At 34.4% G+C, this 21,152-nt stretch overlaps 2 protein-coding genes across 7 annotated transcripts in view; one reads left to right on the top strand and one right to left on the bottom strand.

Moving 5' to 3' along the window:
• The window catches only part of ALG6 (ALG6, alpha-1,3-glucosyltransferase), a 57,980-nt gene extending 53,039 nt beyond the window's left edge, over positions 1 to 4,941 (top strand). For both annotated transcript variants that reach the window (XM_010833895.1, XM_010833896.1), the window contains exon 15: positions 3,808 to 4,941. In XM_010833895.1, the coding sequence (XP_010832197.1) occupies positions 3,808 to 4,005 (198 nt within the window). In that variant the 3' untranslated portion in view covers positions 4,006 to 4,941. The remainder of the gene's footprint in view (positions 1 to 3,807) is intronic.
• ITGB3BP (integrin beta 3 binding protein (beta3-endonexin)) overlaps positions 1 to 21,152 on the bottom strand; it is a 106,643-nt gene that overhangs the window by 3,478 nt on the left and 82,013 nt on the right. For 2 of the 5 annotated variants that reach the window (XM_010833897.1, XM_010833898.1), the window contains exons 5-8: positions 20,502 to 20,580; positions 20,013 to 20,106; positions 19,615 to 19,674; positions 8,082 to 8,462 (exon numbers count right to left, since the gene is read on the bottom strand). In XM_010833897.1, the coding sequence (XP_010832199.1) occupies positions 8,380 to 8,462; positions 19,615 to 19,674; positions 20,013 to 20,106; positions 20,502 to 20,580 (316 nt within the window). In that variant the 3' untranslated portion in view covers positions 8,082 to 8,379. Of the gene's footprint in view, positions 1 to 6,923; positions 7,708 to 8,081; positions 8,463 to 19,614; positions 19,675 to 20,012; positions 20,107 to 20,501; positions 20,581 to 21,152 lie in introns of those variants that run through there. The other 3 variants (XR_824728.1, XM_010833899.1, XM_010833900.1) reach the window with 3 other exon arrangements.

Genomic DNA, 21,152 nt, shown 5'->3' with positions numbered 1-21,152 from the left:
CTGTATTATCTTTATGCTGTTTCCACACTGTTTTGATTACTGTGGTTTTGTAGTTAAGTTTTCAAAACTGAAAATGTGAGTCCTCCAATTTTGTTCATTTTCAGGATCATTTTAGCTGGTCTAAATCCGTTGTATTTCCATATTCTTTTTAGGATCAGCTCATTAATTTCTCTAAAACCCCAGCTGAGATTTTTATAGGGATTGCTTTAAGTGCATATTTAAATTTGTGGAGCATTACCATCTTAGCACGATTTAGTCTTCCAAACCTGTGAACATAGGATGTATTTCCGTTTATTTATTCTTTAACATCCTTCAATAGTGCCTGAAGTTTTCAGTGTGCAGGTTTTGCACTTTTTTTTTGTTAAATTCATTTGTATTTTATTCTTTATGATGCTTTTGTAAGTGGTATTGTTTTCTTAATTTTGTTTTCATAATGTTCATTGGTACTACATAAAAATACAACTGATTTTTAAAATATTGAACTAGTGTTAAGTTTTTAGTGAATTCCTTATGATTTTCTATATACAAGATCATGTCATCTGTAAATTATGATAGTTTTATGTCTTCTCTTTAAATCTAGATGCCTTTTCTTTCTTTTCCTTGCCTAATTACCTGGCTGGTCAGCTCCAGTACAGTTTGCTGAACACATGTGACAAGTGTGGACATCTTGTTTTCTTCCAGATTTTAGGGGGAAGTCATCCAGTCCTTTAACGTTAACTATGATGGTAGTTGTGGGGTTTTTATATATGGCCTTTATTTGGTTAGAAAGTTCTCTCCTATTCCTAGTTTGAATTTTTTTTTAATCATTAAAAGGTATTGGATTTTGTCCAGTGCTTTTCCTGTGTCTAATGATATTATCATGTGTTTTTTTCTCCTTTATCAATATGGTGTATTACATTGACTGATTTTTATATATTGAACTATCCTTGCATTCTTGGGATAAATTCTACTTGATCATGGTGTATAATCTCTTATATGTCACTTTCTTGGGTTTGTCAGTATTTTGTAGAAGACTTTTGCACTTTGTATTCATAAGGGATATTGGTCTGTAGTTTTCTTTTTTGTGGTATCTGTATCATTTTGGAATCAAGCTTAAGGTTGCCTCATGGAATGAGTTAGGAGGTTCTTTTTCTACTTTCTGGAAGAGCTGTGAAAGACTGGTATTAATTCTTCTAGAAACATTGGGTTTAATTCACCAGTGAAGCCATCCGTTCTTGGATCTTTTCTTCATGGGATCTTAAAGATGACTGATTCAGGAGGGAGGGATAAAATAGGAGTATGGGATTAACAAACTACATAAAATAGGTAAGCAACAAGGTTTTTTCACTGTATAGCACAGGGAACAACTTTCAGTATCTTTTAATAACCTATAATGGAAAAGAATCTGAAAAAATATATATAACGGAATCACTTTGCTGTACACCTGAAACTAACATAATATTGTACATCAACTATACTTCAATTAAAAAATATGATTAATTCAATCTCTTGTTAATAGGTCTGTTGAGACTTTCTGTATTTCTTGACATAATTTCAGTAGTGTGTCTAAGAATTTGTCCATTTCATCTGTTATCTAATTTGTTGGCAAACAGTTGTTTATTTATTTATTATATTCCCATACCATCCTTTTTTATTTTTATATACGGTAAGGAGTGATATTACTTTTTCATTCCCAACTTGGGGAATTTGTACCTTCTCTTTTGCCCATGGTCAGTCTAGCTAATGTTTGGTGGTTTCATTTATAAATATTTTTACACAGCCTACTTTTGGTTATTGATCTTCTCTATTGTTTGTTTTCTATGTCATTGATTTTGGTTCTAATTTTATTATACCCTTTTCCATGTTTGGGTTTGCTCTTTAGTTTCTTAAAGTTCAAGTTAGAGGTTGTTGATTTGAGACCCTTCTTCCATTTTTATAGTTATTCAAACCCATATAAAACCCCCATTTTAAAGCAATATTCCGTAAACTTTGAAATGTTTTTTAATTTAGTTAAAAATATAGTCCATTTTTTCTAATCAATTTTTTTCTTTGGTTCATGATTTATTTAGGCATCTGTTGTTCAGTTTACAAATATTGGGATTTCCTTGACTACTTCCCATTTTTCTATTCCAATTCTAATGTATTTGAAGAACAGACCTTGTATTATGTCAGTATTTTCAAATCTATTGACTTTGTTTATTTCGCCTTCATTTTTGAAGGGTATTTTTGCTCTCCGAACATCATCCATCCCATTGTCTTGTGGCCTCCATATTTCCTAATGAGAAGTCAAATGTTAATCTTACTGAGGATAGTTTATGTATAGTTTTAGGTACTTCTTAGATACCCAAGTAGAGATTTTAAGGAAAACTTGAATATATGAGCCTAGAGTTTAGGGGAGAGAGGTCCAAGTTGGACACAGTAATTTGAGTCTTCAGTATATAGATAGTAATTAAAGTCATGTCCCTGAATGAGTGAGCTCACCAAAGGTGTGATTATAGATTGAGAAGGAACCAGCAAAGTTCTGAGAAAGATTAACTAGTGATGTGGGAGGAAACCAGGAGAGAATGATGTCATGGAAGTCAAGTGAAGGAAGGGTTTCAAGATACCAGTGATGTGTTATTTTGAATGCTGCTGAGAGATCCATTAAGGTAATAAGAACTGACTACTGGGTTTAGTTTAGTGGAGGTCATTATAGATCTTTACCAAGGCAGTGTCATTGGAGAATGGAGTGAAAGCCTAATTGGTGTGGGTTCACTAATGAATGGGAGAGTAGACACAGCAAGTGATAGGTTACTCTTTTAGTCTTTTGGGCTTCTGTCTAGAATGATCACTGCATTACAGTTTTTTTCAGGTCCCATCAGTTCTGTCATAATCCAGCCATTAAAGAATCTTTCAGGGTTCCATTATGTCCCACTTTCATCATGAAAGTCACTGACTTCTGTTTCTCACTTCTTGTTTTCTACATTTACTTAAGCAACTTCTGTGTCCTTGTCTCAGTCTATAGCTATATTGTTCAATACAGTAGACACTAGACACATGTGGTTAAATTAAAAATTCAGCTCCTCATTCACAGCAGGTACGTTTCAAATGCTCAGTAGCCATATACAGTTAGCAGCTACTTTTTGGGAGTACACATTTAGAACACTGCAGAAAGTTCTGTGGTATGGTCTGAACAAGGAAACTGGTGCACAATTACAATAAATGCAGTTATGTCTACTACTCATTTTGGCATTTAATAAGATGTGACTTTGTGATTTTATTTAACTAGTTCATGTAGTCCCCTAAATTGGAAGCTCTTTGAGGCCAGAGGACATTTTCTTTCATGTGTCCCACGATGCTCTACTATAGAACTAGCTCATTGAAAGTATTCAGTGAATATGAAATGTAATATTTCATTTGCTGTGGAAAACTTCATAGATGAATTCTTGGATTAACTTAGAATTGTATATCCCATAGACCCTTGGAGCATGCCGTGAATTTAACCCTGACTAGCAATATTATCTATTCCAGGTACCTTTTTTTTTAGTGCTTGGGTGACATGAAATCTAAAGGGGTTCTCAGGCTTTGGCTACACATGGGGATCACTTGTAGAGCCTTCCCCAGAGATTCTGATTTAATTGGCCTGGGATGTGGTCTGAGAGTTGAGATTTTTTTTTTTAAACCCCAAATGACTCTTACATACAAACTAGGTTGAGATCCATTAGTAGAGGAGATTGAACCCCCAGCTGTCCCCTTCAGTTCTGCTCATTTACTAAACCAGTGTTACCAGTACATTCAACTGTTACCTTTTATACTGTGCAGTAACACTTTTTTCCCCCCTTCTTATAGTTTCTTACGTCAGTGATCACTATGATCCTTCTGACGACGATGACTGTCACACTGGATCCTCCTCAGAAACTACCGGACTTATTTGCTGTATTGGTGTGTTTTGTATCCTGCTTACATTTCCTATTCTTCTTGGTATACTTTACTATTATAATCATGTGGGATTCCAAAACTGGAAGAAGCCAGAAGAAAATCAGCTAGCTGTGTCCCCAAAGAAATGTGAAAATGTCAGTGCCACAAGGCTTTGTAGACTTTCTGCTATGTATGAATAAAAGAAGCATTTTGAGAATCCTGGAAATAGGAAAGGAAATGGTGCAAAGTTATTGTTGTCGACCCAAAATAAATCTATATGGCACCAAAGCAATGAAGGCTTTTATTTTCTAACTACTGAGTGACGAAGACATATTATAGTTTTATTATGTTCAGTTATTCACGTGGGAAAATAAGAGAAACGTGTCCTTAATCAGTGTTTAATTAAGAAATGTACTCTATAATTTGTTGTCTTGAAAAAAATCTGCAGATACAGTGAGCTTAATCGGAGAATTTAGTCCCTTATTTTTGAAGGAAATCACTAATTTTGGTATTCAGATTTAGTTTTTCTTATATTTTAGAATGTTTTAGAAATTATATCTCAGGGATTAAATTTGTGATAATCTTTTAAATTACTGTGAGAAGGCAATTTAAACTGTTTAAAGCTTGAACACGCCTTATTACCATGTGTAAACTTGAATTTTTTTAGAAAGGCAGAAAGACTAAACTGTGTTTTTATTTATTTCTAAGAACTCTGATTTATTTGAATGCCATTAAACAAAGAATTTTCCTGAATTTAAGTGGTTTGAATGAAGTCTTTCATGATCATTGGCTCTAAACTTTCAGGTTCATTCTGTTTAAATGGCCTTATCCAGGGAGGGGTTCATCCTGTTCTTCTTTGTTATGACATGGTTCAAGGTTACCAATGCTATAAGCATTGATCCATATCATACTTTAACTTAGTCCTATTAATACTGTATGACTCTATATTAGAAAAAGCACATCTTTACTATAGTATTCAATTGGTAAAAATAATTTATAACCACATAGTTTCTCATGTAAAGATACGTTTTCTTTAGTCTCTAATAAAAAATAATCACTTCCCTACCAACTTATGTTTTTAATGAATATATTTCTTTAGTAAGATAGCCATTAAAGCCTATTAACTAAGTGGTATATTTTAAAACAATGTAAGTCAAACACATATACACACATAAGACAATTTGGTTCTAGACATGGACAGCTGATGCAACAAGGTATAGGTTTTTAAGTCCGGTAAAGGAAGTAGGTTTAGACAAAGCAAAAAATCAAGAAGTATTTCTTTCTCAAAGCAAATGTGCATAAAGACTCAAAGGGTAGGTCAGCACAGAAAAAGCAGCCTTGAATCGCTGCCGAATCAGCAGGAACATCGCTGTCCATGGTCACCATATATAATCACCATGCCCAAATGTCAGCATCTTGGCTGGCTGGTGTAGTCTTATTTTTTGTAATAGAATACTTGCATTTAATACAGGATGTTGATTTAAATCAATGATGAGAAAGTTCCAACTTCTAAATAGTTGAAACAAATATTATTTGAAAATGAAAGTATATATAAACAGTAAAATAGAATACACTTATATTCAAGGTATCTTACAGGTAAATTCTAAATAAAAATACATTTCTAGACTATTTAGTTATATGGAGTTACACTGTAGCTTTACTGGAGATTTGTAGCAATTTTAAGTATCTCATATCTATTAGAAACCAATTTAAGAAGAGTCCACTTTGAGCAATTAAGTACCAAAAAAACAATAGGGATTTTTTTTTATAAAGACTTTTACTTATATAAAAATTATTAAAGATGCCTCCCTTTATTCACTAATATCCCTGTCAAAAAATGATCTTAGGAAAGTTATTTTCAAGTTCTTTTATAGGCAAAAGCTATTTCTGAAAAATGGAGTTTTCTCTGTTGCCATAAACTTAGGTTTGATTCTTAAAATGAAGAGAGTACAGTGTATGTTCATGTATCAAATATGAGGCAACAGAAGTCATTTTGCCTTGAAGCCTTAGGGAGGGGAGAAAAATCCCCAATGTAGCATTCTGTCCAAATGATAAACCACAACTAAGTGAGTGAAACATTTACAAAAGTCAAGGCAGCCAAAGGAGCCTCTCTGTTCAATACAAAGAGAGTAAGAGATGGATAGGATGTAACTAAATAATGGTTGGAGTAACACAACAGTTTCAAGTCTCAATTGGTCCTTCTGTTATGTTCATTGGAAGATCAGGGCCAAGTGTATCCCCCGCCTTTTGCCTTCCTCCCCCCACACTGCCTCCATATAAACATTAGTTTTGTGTGTGGATCTTTCTGCTTTGTCCTTCATGTGGCCTCCAAGGGTGATAAAGCGAGAGTCATCTGATCTACAATGAAAAGAACTGGGAAATGATTCTTAGCCGACCCAGCTGTTCTGAAAGGCAAAAGCTTGGTATATCAAGAGGTCAAACATACAGTAACTGATTTAATAGCATTTAGCACATAGCTACATAACTTGAATTACATATGAAACCAATCTTACTTCTTAACCCTTCATTTCCTGACTAATGTAGGTGTCTTTTTATGTTTTGCTTTACATTCTGAGGTTAGTTTTCAATGCTGGAACACACAAACAAATTAACCTTTTTGGTATATTTTAAGGTACTCTCATTTTAAGGACTATATCACAAAGTATTCTTAATATTTAGCAGATTATCTTAAAAACCTTATTTAGATTGTCCCAATAAAATCACTAGTGAAGGCAATTAGTTTTATAAATTGAGTTACTATTTAGTTATTTCAATTAATAGTTTTAAAAAATAATTCATTTTCATTTTAAGAGGCAAATCTGAAATTCTCTAAATGGAAAGTTAGTTTCAACTTCAATTTGTTAAATTTTGTTTCACATTTTTCACATAGTATTTTTATTTTCATGATACAGTGAATTAAATGACATGGTAATATACAGATTTTGCCAAGGCTTAGGGTGAATACCAAAGGAACAGCATTTTCCCCCTATGGAAATGGTCAAAGAAAGGTGCATAAGTATGGGAAAAAAAAAAGTGCCATCAAGTTATAACACTGTGATTCACTCTTCCCCTTTATTTTGTGACAGGACAAATAGATAATACAAAACAACACTGGAGAAAATTAAAAATTTGATGCTTCGAAATGTGGAGGGAATCACATGTTGTCCCATGAGATAAGGTCTTTTCTTTATATTCAGGAGATTCTGTGTAGTTCAGTTTAAAAACAACCTCACATTTAAATATCTGCACTGAAAAATGCATTCCAGCATTTTATAAAAGATGTAAGAATTTTAAAACTTTGAAAATATTTTTTCTCTACAAGCATAGGCATAACTAGAATAAAAACATCTATGAAGTAGAAGCTAAAGTAAACTTACAATTTTAAAAGCTTTTAAAAGAATCTAATTAGTACAAATCTAGAGCTTTAAGTTGGAAAATCAGGACCTACTTCCACTCACTATTGGGTTTAATCTGAGTTTTGAGATATAGAGCTCTACCAAAGGTGCCATTTTCATACAAACTATAAGTCTATCCACAGATGATAAAAGTATACAGAAGTGTACCAGATACATAATGGAAGTCAGGATCTTCTATATGTTGGCTTACTTTAAAGGGTCAAGAAGAAATGTATTATTTATGTTGAGATTATCTACTGGTGTGTGTAGAAAGTTTAAATTAGCTTCAAGAAATTTTATCTAGACACGCACCTGCCTATGCTATGATCTGGTATTCACTGCACAGATTAATTACAAACATTTCTTCTGTTCCTTTAAATATGATCAGGCAGATACAGAAGTTGGTGTTCATAGTGAGTGTGTTTCTTCTAAACGCCTGTGGGATATAAAAGGTGATTATTAAATCATCAAGAATTAGTTTCCAAATTAACATGCATCTCATACATGACTTGAGAAATGACTTAAACACCCATTTACTATGTAATTTGGTACCTAATTTAGTTAGGTATTGGTAATATCTTATTTGCTTATTTTTGAATCTTCAAAGCAAGATTCACCTTCACAAATAATTGCCACTATGACAACTCTGACATGGCACACTTCATTTTATGAAAATGGATTTGAGATACTTCTGAGAGAGTTCTAGAACTCCAACATGACCTAATGAAAACACCAAGTCTTACATGCCTTTGTCTGTAAGCCTTCAGGGCCTTTCAGCAGGTGTTTCCTCCAACAGCTGCCCCCCAAAAAGAGACCATCTTTACTGGCATTCCTATTCAGGGTATGTCCCTCTGGGGACTCCTAGTGGTGATAGAAGTTCTTGTCTGTCTGGTTTTAGGATCCTTGTAAGATGAAGCCTTTGAAAAAAACACCCAATGGCAACAGATGGCATGTATCCCCACAGGGCATGTGGACCCCTTACTTCTTGAAATATCCCTTCCTTGTTTATACTGGCAGCTATGAATAAGTCATATATGGTGAGCCCCTAACCCACTCCAGTGTTCTTGCCTGGAGAATCCCAGGGACGGGGAGCCTGGTGGGCTTCCGTTTATGGGGTCGCACAGAGTCGGACACGACTGAAGTGACTTAGCAGCAGTGGCAGCATGATGGTCCACATATATTCTTCCTGTCCTACAAGAAGATAGTTTGCCAACTCATTTGAGTCTGGTCAGAATACCTACAGAAGATTTTAAGCATTCCAGTGCTCCCCTAATATTATTATAGGTTTTTGATACAGTTACCAGAACTAAAGCTAATACTCTAGAAGAAAGGAAGACTGCCATTTATTAAATAATTACTATGGGAAAGGTGGGCCGCCCCAGTGGCTCAGTAGTAAAGAATCCACCTGCAATGCAGAAGTTGCAGGTTCAACCCCTACGCTGGGAAGATCTGGAGAAGGAAATAGCAACCCACTCCAATATTCTTGCCTGGAAAATCCCATGGACAGAGGAGTCTGGTGGAAAGTCCATGGGGTCGCAAAAAAGTCAGACACAACTTAGTGACTAAACAACAGCGAATGGGAAAGGTAGTAATTAAGCTAATTATTTTATTTAATTTTTAAATTTTTGGCCACACTGCATGGCTTGCAGGATCTTAGTTCCCTGACAAGGGACTGAACCTAGGCCCTGGCAGTGAAAGCACTGAGTCCTAACCACTGGATTTCCAGGGAATTCCTCAAGCTAATTCTTGTATGTAATCCACAAGGTAAATAACACCAGTCCCATTTTACAATTAAGGTTTTGGGAAACCGAGTGCCTTGTTTAAGGCCACACAGCTACGTAGGTGGTAGAACTAGTGCTGGACATCTAATCCAAATCCCATTCTCTGTTACAATGCCAGGCCCTGCAAAGAATCGTCATCGGTTGATCATGGTTGCCAAGACAGCTGTGTCGAGAAAGATTCTGAGGCCAAATTCAGGGTCCAGCAAAAATCAACACTTTGATCAATGTGATACATATCATAGCACAGGAGCAGGGAGCAGCAGTATGTCTGTTATCTCTACACGGCCATACTGGTTATAGAGATGAAGATCTCAGAACACAAATGGAAAGAAATTTAGATACCGTGATGCAGTTCATGAGCAGTATTTTGACAGAATTCATCTTTCACATAGCAATTATATTTTATTCTTTCTAAAACATATTTTAGATTGTTACTTCTTTAATAATCTTCATGGGTTCATTTCTGCCTAAAGAATAAAGTCTGAACTTATTAGCCTGGTGATAACTGTCAATGATGTGTCTGGAATCTACTGTTCAGTCGCTCTGCTTCTCTGCCTTTTCTGTTCAGTGTTCTCTCTGCCTAGAATGTTTACACAGCCCATCAAAATTACCCATTTTTCCAATTCCAGCTTCCTACTAAAACACAAAGCTTCCATTACGAGGGCCTGGAGGGCCCTCTGTTAGAGATTATGCAGAGTGGAATAACTAGAACTGATTTTAAAATCATGAACCCTTAAATAATGACCTAATCACTCCATCCTGAGGTGGCCCATTTTGTGTATTTCCATACTGCTTACCCTTCATTTGTTACTTAGAGTAGGGAAGAATTTTTACACTTCTCAGTCTGAAGAGGAAGAAACTTCTGTCAACTCTTCTGCTTCCAGTAGCCCACGGAAAAGTGACAAATTTGACTGACTGACGTCCAGAATAGCAGACCACGTTTTACAAGTCATATTCAGTCAGTATTCTTACACAGCACTCTTGTGCCCCACTATTTAGTTTCCCTTTCACGGTCTACTCTCAAGTCTAGTGGCCCTTTGCTCTTCTTAATTTCATGTTGTAAGGAGAGCAGCCCATTCATTCTTTTCTGCAACCAAGCATATAAGGCATGTCTGCAGTTATAGAGGCACATGGACATGGATCTATTTAAAGATCCAGCTTTCTCCTCAGGTCAGGAGAGCACATAGATTTTAAGATTTGCATTCAATATGGAAGGGAGGGAGGGCTTCCCTGATGGTTCAGCAGTAAAGAATTTGTCTGCAATGCAGGAGAAGCAGGTTTGATCCCTGGGTCTGGAAGATCCCCTGGAAAAGGAAATGGCAATCCACTCCAGTATTCTTGCCTGGAAAATCCCATGAACAGAGGGACCTTGGTGGGCTACAGTCCATGGGGTCACAAAGAGTCAGACATGACCGAGCACTTTTATCCAGCAGCATTTCTTCCATCTATGGGAGAGAGAAGGTTCCACTTCTGCCTTAGTCCACATTAGTACTCCGAGCTTCTACCAGAGGGCCTGCCATATTGGAAGTTATTAAGTCCTCCACTAGTCAAGTTGATACTTTGATCCCCAATGGATTCATAATCCTTTTTTATACTTGCTACGGGCCAGAATCCTAGAAAGATGAGTCTGAACTTGTTATCACTTGCTTGCTTTATTTGATTATCATTTCATGTATATAAACCTTACATCCTCAGTTTGAATACTAGATGGGCAGTATGCAAAGGGCTTTGTTTATACTAAGCCTCACACTTTTGCTAACCAAGTGATTTACATTGTTTCTAGAAGATTTATCTCAGCATCCCCTGTAGTATTCCTAGTTAACATTAGCCAAAATCATGCTTTCTCGGAGGCTTCCCTGGTGGCTCAGATGGTAAAGAATCTGCCTGCAAATGCAGGAGACTGGGTTCGATCCCTAGATCAGGAAGATCCCCTGGAGAAGGGAATGGCTACCCACTCAAGTATTCTTGTCTAGAGAATACCATGGACAGAGGGGCCTGGAGGGCTACAGTTCATTGGGTTGCAAACAATCAGACATGACTGAGCAACTAACACCTTGCTGGTCTTCATACTGTCTATGGCCTATGGGTTGCTGTCTCCCTTATTCTAACATTGTTTTATAAAGGCTTCACTTTTTAAAGGCTTTGAGAGTGAATTAATATGGGGTGCTTATGCTCACTGAACAAAATCGGTCAGGATGAGTAATTACTGAAGTGTAATAGGGCAGAAGCTGATGTGTAGACAGGGAATTTGGTCACACAGTGGTGTTAGGGGTATCACGACTATCAGAGGTTTCTAGGGCATAGGACAAGGTCAGGAAGTTTAATATCCTCTCTTAGTTATACCAGTTGGGCAGCTGTGACAAATCCATAAAAGAAGAACATGGAAGAGAAGGACCTAAGGAAGCCTAGTGTAAGGAAACTCATAAGCAGGTTCTGAAAGATTAGTAAAATTTTGATGATGGGGGGAAAAGGTATGTCAAGTGGAGGAGACAAGAACAAAAGTAAGGAAACGAGAAAGGGATGTTCTAAGGAATGTTTTCAGGAATGAATGGCAAATAATCTGGAGTAACTGAGACACACAGAAAGGTAAGTTGTGGTCAGATCAGGGAGAATTCTAAACAATGGTATAAATTTGGATTTTACGACATATATGGTGGAGTGATACTTTTGAAATCATAATTTGTTCAGTAGCAGGACAGGCTGTAGGGAAACAGGAACAAAGAGCACAGAGGCAGGTTACAATGAGGATGCAAGTAATCTGGATGAGAGCTAATGAAGGAATAAACCAGTGCAGTGTACATGGAAAGGAGAAGTAATGTTCTGGGAAGTGATACAACTTGATATCAGTTTGGATGTGGGGACAAAAAGAGAGACAGAATTGTAGTTTTCAGCTCTATCACTGGATGAATGTAATCCCTAAAAATGTACAATGAGGGACAACATGCGAGGGGGGAGGGTGAAGTCAGTATATTTGGGGAATAATGTATAGCAGCTGAGATTGTTTATAGCTCAGGAGGAAGGTGAAAAATAGATTTGGAAACCATATACACAAAGGTGAGAACAAAAGTCAAGGAATGGATGAGGTCATGAAGAAAGAGTCCAAGGTGAGAGAAAACAATATCAAAAGAACCTAGGGAGGACTTTCCTGGTGGGCCAATGGTTAAGAATCCACAAGCCGATGCAGGGGACATGGGCTCACTCCCTGGTCCAAAAAGATCCCACATGCTGTGGGGCAACTAAGCCCATGCATCACAACTACTGAGCCTGTGTACCTAGAGCCCGTGTTCCAAAAGGAGAAGCCACCACAGTGGGAAGCCCACACAGCACAACTAGAGAGCAGGCCCCACTCGCTGCAAGTAGAGAAAGCCTGGACGCAGCAATGAAGACCCAGTGCAGCAGAAATAAATAAGAATTCAAAAAAAATCCAGGGAAATGTTTACAAGGTAGTCAAATACATTCAACCATTATTTCTCTGTAGGTTAACCTTAATTCTTTCAAGTCTTTTGAAAGTACTACTCAAATAAAAGACTCAGAAAAACACCCCTAACATATGATGATCTTTACTAGAATCCATGAACACAAAGCTATTCTTAGTATTCTTAAGATTCCTCCAAATCATTTATTAATGAGACTGTCCTATATTAAATGTGTATATTCATCTGCCAAATGTATAACTGTGAATATTTATGTATGAACTGTGTATTTATGATCACCATCCAATAGTGTGATGGATTTCCATAGTTTATGGGTCAGAACCCATAGTATATGGGTCAGAAATTTTATAAAACACTTAACCTTACAGTGAATGATTGTGTGTCTTTGTATATATATTGTATACATAATAGAATCTAAAACCTTTGACCAGTTATGAAACCTGACATTCACTGATTACTCCTGTGTAGTGGGCAATTAATTAGCACACTAATTAATGAATTAATATGCAATTATTCACTTAATCAATTCAGCACATTTCCAAATCCACTGACTTGTTTGTATCTTGTTCAGTCTGATGTGCCCTACAGAAACTATAACCTACCTGTCACTGTTAAGTTAGCTGTTTTTACTCAATTAAGGGCCTTCTTTATACTAAAAATACGCCCTCTTTGAAAGCTAGCCTGGCAAGCTCAATAGTGTTCTCTTTCAATTGGCCTCTAACTCATAGATCTTGTCAGATTATCTTCCTATTATTTATAAGAACAGATTAAATATAATTTTAATTAATGCATCAAAGCTCATGTTCCTATTTTCTTTACAGACAATACCAAATTTGATAATACAATTAAAATGTTTTGAACTGAAAGAAAAAACAGTGAAATATAACAAGGGTAACCTTAATTATAAAGGTGAAACTACCTAAGTTTAAAATGGTTTTAAGGAATTCACAGCTGTCAAAATCATATAATTCTATATGAAAGAAAGAATATTTTTTTCCAGAAAACAGTGTAAAGTAAGTTGTCATAGTATATGATGCAGAATAAATGCTTAATCAAAATGAAATTAAAATAAAGAGCCTAAACATAAAGTTTTATTTTACATTATAAATAAAAGCTTTGGGGCTATAAATTCTTGTTTCAACATCCTACAGATTTGCCTGATTCTGTTTCAGAATGCACATTTAAGAATTTAGGATGAAAACTACCAAGAAACTCATTATAATGTGTGGTTATGTTTTATTATAATTATTCATCTTTTATGCTAGATTCTATAATCCTGAGAGCAGGACTATGTCTGTCTCCTTAAGTAGTGTATCCACAATGCTAGAACAGTGCCTGGCTCCTAGTAGGCATGCAATAAATATTAAATGAATGAGGTATGTAAGGAAATAGCCATTTATACCTAGTTGAAAATATCTAGATAATTCCTTAAAAAAAATTCTTAGAGTGGCCATTCATTTTTGTTCATTCACTGAATATGTATTGTGGAGCTTCCATCCAGGTTCAATACTACAGTATAGAGATAAGACTGTCTGTTTGCCAAGGAGAGAAGTCCAGAGAGAGCTGTGTAACCAGACAATTACAATACACTACAGCATGGTACATTTATAAACATTCAGACAAGTGCTGTAGAAGCCTAGAAGATGAAGCAATTTCTTTTTTACCTAGGTTATCTGGGGAGAGTTTTAAAGAATGTGATGTTGAAGGCTGACCTTAAGGAATGAGCAGGAGTTTGCTAGACAGAGAAGGAAGAAACTGTAGTCCAGGTAGAAAGGGAGGTCATAGAGAAGCCTGGAGTCCTGAAGGAGAGATTTCAGAGGACTAAACCATATAGTATAAAGAGTGTGAAGGAAGAAGACTCCTTTCTTCCTATGTGAAGTCTGAGGTAGAGGAAAAAAATCATCTACTATTTACTGATTGCCAAAGTCCTGCTTTTAACTATATAATTAATTATATAACACTATAAATATCTGCTTTATGATTATGTAGAGGTGTTTAAAATACACAAACCACTTAGAGAATTTATCTAACACTTTAAGGAGCTTTTCTAACTACTATAAGAGTTAAAGTGGAAAAAAAAATGTTCATCTGTCAGGTGACATAAAACCAATTTCTACTAAATGTGCCAGAATAATTTTTCTCCACCTCAAGAACAGTTAGTCTTCAGTCTGTTCATTACTGTCTTTTTATAGTATTTTTATTTAATAAAACCTATTAAGACTACCATACAAATCTCTTTACTTATGCTTTTATCTTTTAACTGATCAATTTTTATATTGCTGACATCCCTTCTTCACCATTTGCTCATTTAAAAATTCATAGTATGTGAGATATGTCTCTGGAGAAAATGTCTATAAAATTTGTTACAGCTGGCAAATGTGTATGAGTCAGTGATAGCACATGACTAAATGCTTCACAGAAAATAAAATTTGTTTCTGTAGTAAGCAGAACTGTTTAAATGTTATTTATTTTTATGTTTCAAAGAAAATATATTGTGAAGTGCTGCATTGATTTAATACGCAACAATGTCTGTGTACACGCTGTAGAAGGAAAATTTATGAAACCTTTGCACAACTCCTTTAATTGAATTTTCCAAATCTCTCACCACACACAAATAATCAATATCTTCTGCAGAGAAAACCAGTCAGAATTATTACAGTCTTCCGTTTCAATTTTGTTGTCATCAGCACATACAGAGCACCTGGATATTTGTAATGTCTGATAACAAGTTATTTACACCTCTTAAACACATAATTGCTATTAAGTGAGTTAAAATCTATGGTGTAAAAAGTTTAACTGATTATTTAAAAGATAAAAGCACCATACTTTTAGTAATGTATAAAAAAATTAAATCATAGGAGAAATTATTTAAAAGGCTTTGAAAAGTAATAAACCAGTTTGTGTTTCCTTAAATCCTAGACACATCTCAAGTAAGCAGTTGAAATATAGCCCCAAACAGTGATGAACAGTGTAAAGCACAAGCATTAACATTAATAAGAGGAGAAGGTATGACCCACATACAGGATAAGTGACAACTGAATTCGTATAAAGAGCTGAGGACTACAGTTGTACATTAATGTGTGTTTGTGTTACCAAAATTAACATCTCTATTTTTTAGCTCTAAATAAACTAAGAATGTTAAAAGCATAGTGGAATTTTTGTTGTTTCTTCTGAAACATGTCTAAACTTCAAACCTGTGTTTTTAATACTGGAGTATTTGTCTGAAAAAAGATACTGCTTCATGTTAAGCTATAACAGAAAAAAATAAAAGGGAAGTAGTTTTCTAGGAGTAAAAGTATTTAGCTGATAAGACAAATACTTTTTCAAGACTGAGTAGGGGAAAGAACAACATATTTTTAAGTTAAAAAATACTTCAGTGGGTGGTTAGAATGAAAAGGCAATATCAAACTATTTATATAGTCTTAAGACAGAAGGAGTTTAAAATTTGTCCTTTGGACCAAGAATTTGAAAACCTCAAAAATCCTATAACCAAAATTAATTTTACAATGCAAGAAGACAGTAATCTAGTTAAAGAAAATCAGAACATTTATAGTTGGCATTTTTTTCTTTTTAAGGCCAGAGCTAGAAATTTTGAAATATTTAGTATTACAGACAGCTGAAACAATCAACTTTTTTGAACAATGTAAAGTTCAGATGGTTACATTTCTTTTAAAATATGCATATTTCAACCTACACAATTATTCTCAAAACAGATAAAATATGTTTTGGACTGAAGCTAAGTGTCTAGATTTCATATCTTGGCAAACGCTCTACAATTTGCTTACATTCTTTTAAAAAACATTTTGTTTACTGGAAGTACTAGTCATGGACAAACAATGATGGTATTTTCTAATATCTCCAGAAAAAATGAAAATACTCAGTACCACATAATGCCACCTATTGTCTCAGGAATATTTGTATCAAGTTGTTTTATGCAGAGGTTGACTATGTAAAGTAAATAAATTTCATGCCTTCTCATGTGATGATAATGTGACAGTCCTTCTGTATCAACCCAATGAATGGTCATATGTTTTAAATCTTCAGCATAACAAATTAAAAATAATTTTGAAAATTCACATCCAAATATAACAGAAGAAAACCTTTCATTTCATTATTTTTCTAACAGTCATAAAGCCAATATTATTAAGGAAAGTGAAGACAAGCTTACTTCCTAAGTAACTGAAAAAAGAAAGAAGCCTTCTTTTGTTTAAGAAATCTGTATTCTGTAAAGGAGGTCTTCTTTATTCACACGCTTTATCAAGTCATTGCCTAATTTGCAAGGTCCAGTTATGAAAATTATGAAAATCTCATTGTACTTTTAATGTTAATATGGATGTTTTAAATTTCCATGCAATAGGTTATACAAAGCCTTAGAATGTGTCTCAGATGTCTATTTAAAACACTAGAGTCTTATCTTTACAATTATACTTCTCTGACTATAATAAAAACTACAACTGCTGCTAAACAAATTAGCAGTAAAATGAAAAAAATAAAACTAAAGGATTAATTCAAAGGCAGAATGACAAAATAAATGCTGGAATTCTCCTGGTATTGTCTATTTTAACTATTCTAGGAAAATTTGACAAGAATCTGAAGGAAAAAAAATCTGAAGGACATTCTTCTGATAGTGAAATAAATAGTGTGTTTACTCTCATTTTCACTAATTACCTAATATAACAAATCTAAAACATATTAAAAACATATTAGCTGATTTTTATATTATGTCATTTCTAACTATATAATTTCTAATATTATGGAGATTCTCAGAACATTTTAAAATTTAAATAATTCTGGATAACAGCATAGTAAAAGAAAAGTAAAGTACAAATTTCTGTAAAAAGCTGATGGCTAGATCCCCAAATAAGGAATATGTAAAGCATATTAGTTTGGACTGTCAAAAAACTAACAAAGTCCTGTTAAAATGAATGTATGAATAGAAGGGGTGAAAGTTAACTTGGCAAAGAAATTTACATATAATGTGCATGTGTTAGTGTGCTCATCTTTAACCAAAAAAAAAAAAAACCCCACCAAAATTAAAAATATATATATACATTAGGAACTGGAGGAAAAAATAGGGAAAAGCATTCTGTAAAATGCTTTTGAATTTTAGCTCAAATTCAAATTAGAAAAAAAAGCTTCAATCTATTTTCCAGGCAATATTAATATAAAAATAAGATTAAAAACTAATGAAGATTTGAATACCTCAGTAAGTATAAACAGTCAATGTAGCTCTTGCCAAGAAACAAAATGGAAAATGACTTCTATATTCTCATATATATAATATATATTACCATATAGTTTATATTATGTAGATATTATATATTTAATGTATCTTAGCTCAGTTAGCTCAGTTTATATTTAAACCACAACAAATAACCAATGCTTATCAGAACCTTTAAAACATGAGTTAGTAATACAATCTCCTCTATGCATGAAGAAACACTCAGCTCTCAGGGAAAACCTGGTAATGGGCAAGTCAGTTTTAATGCCTAAAATACTAGAAAATAGATTTAAGGCTGATTCATTCAGAAACATACAAAGAATCCCTACGTATTGGATAACTGAAAGGGGGTGACTGTTTTAACACGTGAACATAACTTTAATGTCTTAATACATGTTTACGGAAGGAAATAATACTTTTGGGAATTTTTTTCCCATTAACTATTAGCAGTGACAGTTCATCTATTTGTTCTATAATTTTCCCTTCCTCATTCTTCCAAACTGTTGGCAAAAGCCTAATGTAAAGCCTAATTCTAATTAGCTCTAGGAAATTAATAGATTAAAAAAAATTACATCATTGCTATTGTATAAATAAAAGAAAGATTTTCTCTAGTTGAGAAATAATAAATATTCTTATCCTCTAAAACTTGTCAAGTCAGTAGAGATTAAAATCATTGAAAGCTAGTTACACATTATAATCAAGATACACTGCACTGGAGAGAAATGATCTCAATCCTTTTCTAGGGAAGAGCTGCTTGTATGTACTTAAATTCTATGGATCCTAATGGGAGGTAGCTGTCCAAGCAAAGGGCCAAGGAAGCCTGCTCAGATATCTTCCCACATGAGTTTTGGAGGAGTTTTTCCATGACTGCTACCCTGCCATGACCCAGTTGGCCTCTGGAACTGACCAGCAGGGAATCTCAGCTTTTCCTCCTACAAACTCATCGCTAACTTTGTTAAAGATCCTAAACACAGACTAAATTGGTTGAGTTATGTCTTATGTTTGAACCTGAGAGCTGGGATGGCTGGATGCTTTCATTTGTTTTAGGAAGACACAACACAGAAAAATACAAAGACCAAACTTTTTGACATGAGACTGGTTTTCAGTTGGAATCCCTGCTCTGACATAGGCAGCAGTGTCTTTTGGCAAACTACTCAACATTTTATTGTGTCTTTGTTCCTTATCTATAATGACAATAACAGCTATCTTGCAGGGTTGTTGTATAGATCTGCTGATCCTAGTGTTGAGAACATAGTAATTATTAGTCCTCAACAAAGGGAAGTCACTGGTACTCAAAAATGGTAGACTAACACATGGCTACCCACTTCAAGGCCTACCTCCGTTTGCAGAGATTGCCAAATGGCATTCCTGTCAATAATATTAAAATGATCCCTCAAGTTGGTCTAGTGGCTTTAGTATTTTATAGTCTGTGATTATTTTGCTTACTTAGGTGTGAATGTGCATGTGTTATGGGAACTTAGTCTCCTAATTTAGTTTCCCATAGTGTGAAATGCTCAGAGGTATGAGTTCACAGTAGAGCAAATGTTATTAAAAATCTCACAACACTGCCTACAAAGTAACTTTTTATGTTTTGTGTATCTTTCTATATCACCATTAAAATCTGCCATATATGCATTATTGCCCCATCTGTCTGTATTTTCAAAAAGAACTTTTAATAAAAGAAATAACTATAACTTAACCTAAAAACTGTATTTCAAAAGTTCAGTCATCAGGAAAATTGATCTTACTGGACATGGTCTTCTGCTAAATGCAGTATAATGTTTTTCAAATGAGATTGGTGGTCTTTTAAAAGAATACACTAGAACCGGGCTCATGACAATTGGCTGAAATGGTAAAATGAGATGAAAAGATCTCTTTATACAATAAACTAAGACAGAATTCTTTACCTTTGTTGGGAAGTCCTGAATTCTTCTTTTTAAATAGTTTTTGCTTTATTACGTTAGTCACTAAAGGAAAAAAATTAATATGGGATATTAATCATTTCTCAATTTGGAAGAAACAACTTAAAAAAATACATATATTTATAAGTATCAAGTACAAAATGCAATACCTAATATCTTATGTAAAGAATGAGAACTACATAAATTAAGCCTAATATGAGTTACCAAGGAACACTCTTTCCCTCACATTCAGGAAGAATCTCTGAAACAACACATCCTAGCAAAAGATATATGGTTTCCTGTTCTAAGTTTACAAACAAGCAATAGAGAGAAACTCATTAAAAACTCATAAATTAGGGGTGGGGGGACAAAAAAAAAACCACAAACTCAAAAATTTCTCTTACTTAGTTTTTTTGTTTTCTGCATTTCTCTTTTAAAGACACATGATGCATGGGGGATACCAATGAGATTTTCAAGCTCTTTACTGCCCTTCAAAGCCTAAAAGAAAGGCATTTTAAATGAGTTATGTTCTCTATAAATATAATACTACTGACAACTCTAGTGAAAATACAGTACACTGCTTCCTTTCTCTAAAAAACTTAAACTCTGTGATAATGAAATTTAACTTTTTCTGGTAGGTTAACTAAAGCCTTAAAATATCTGAATAAAACCAATCTATTAACTACAAAGACAAAACATAATGATAAATTTACTTTTCAATGTGAAGTCAGGTATTACTAAAATATTATGGTTAATTAATGTTCATGTAAGAAATTCTTATGAAAAGTAAAATGAATATATCTTCTGTAAACTCTTTCCAGGATTGGATTCTCCTATGCTTTTTCTAATGGGGTAACAGAATTATGAAAAATTATATGCCAAAAAAAGCAAACCTGTATACTACTTAAATTTTGCATTATTTCCATGAATTCTTCTGATGATTTTTCAACTTTAGATAGCAACATCATGAATCTGTGAATGAAAAAAAAAACAAAAATATTCAGTAAGATCAAGCAGTTGAACACGGCAAGTCATTTTCAAAGCTTTAATCTTTTTAAAAGAATCTTATATTCAGTTTTTATCATTTTCTTTGCATTTTTCAAAGTGGTAAAAGATGTAAATGCTCCTCTTTCAGCTTTCACTCCTTTACAAACAATATATTTTACCAACCATCCTATCCTTTGGCATTTCACTTTCTCATCACCACTGAGCAATGGGAAAGAAGAGATATATAGTTGGCTTGTCCTTTCTCCTTCATACCATTTTGAAAGAACAAATACACCACCATCATCTTATTTACTAGGCAGAAAGTGAAGAGGAACTAAAAAGTCTCTTGTTGAAAGTGAAAGAGGAGAGTGGAAAAGTTGGCTTAAAGCTCAACATTCAGAAAACGAAGATCATGGCATCTGGTCCCATCACTTCATGGCAGATAGATGGGGAAACAGTGGAAACAGTGTCAGACTTTATTTTTTGGGGCTCCAAAATCACTGCAGATGGTGATTGCAGCCATGAAATTAAAAGACGCTTACTCCTTGGAAGGAAAG

The sequence above is a fragment of the Bison bison genome, unplaced genomic scaffold (genome assembly GCF_000754665.1).
Source record: "Bison bison bison isolate TAMUID 2011002044 unplaced genomic scaffold, Bison_UMD1.0 scf7180017863957, whole genome shotgun sequence".
Classification (NCBI taxonomy): domain Eukaryota; kingdom Metazoa; phylum Chordata; class Mammalia; order Artiodactyla; family Bovidae; genus Bison; species Bison bison.
The sequence above is the reverse complement of the archived record's forward strand: the minus strand, read 5'-3'. Positions and strand labels throughout refer to the sequence as shown.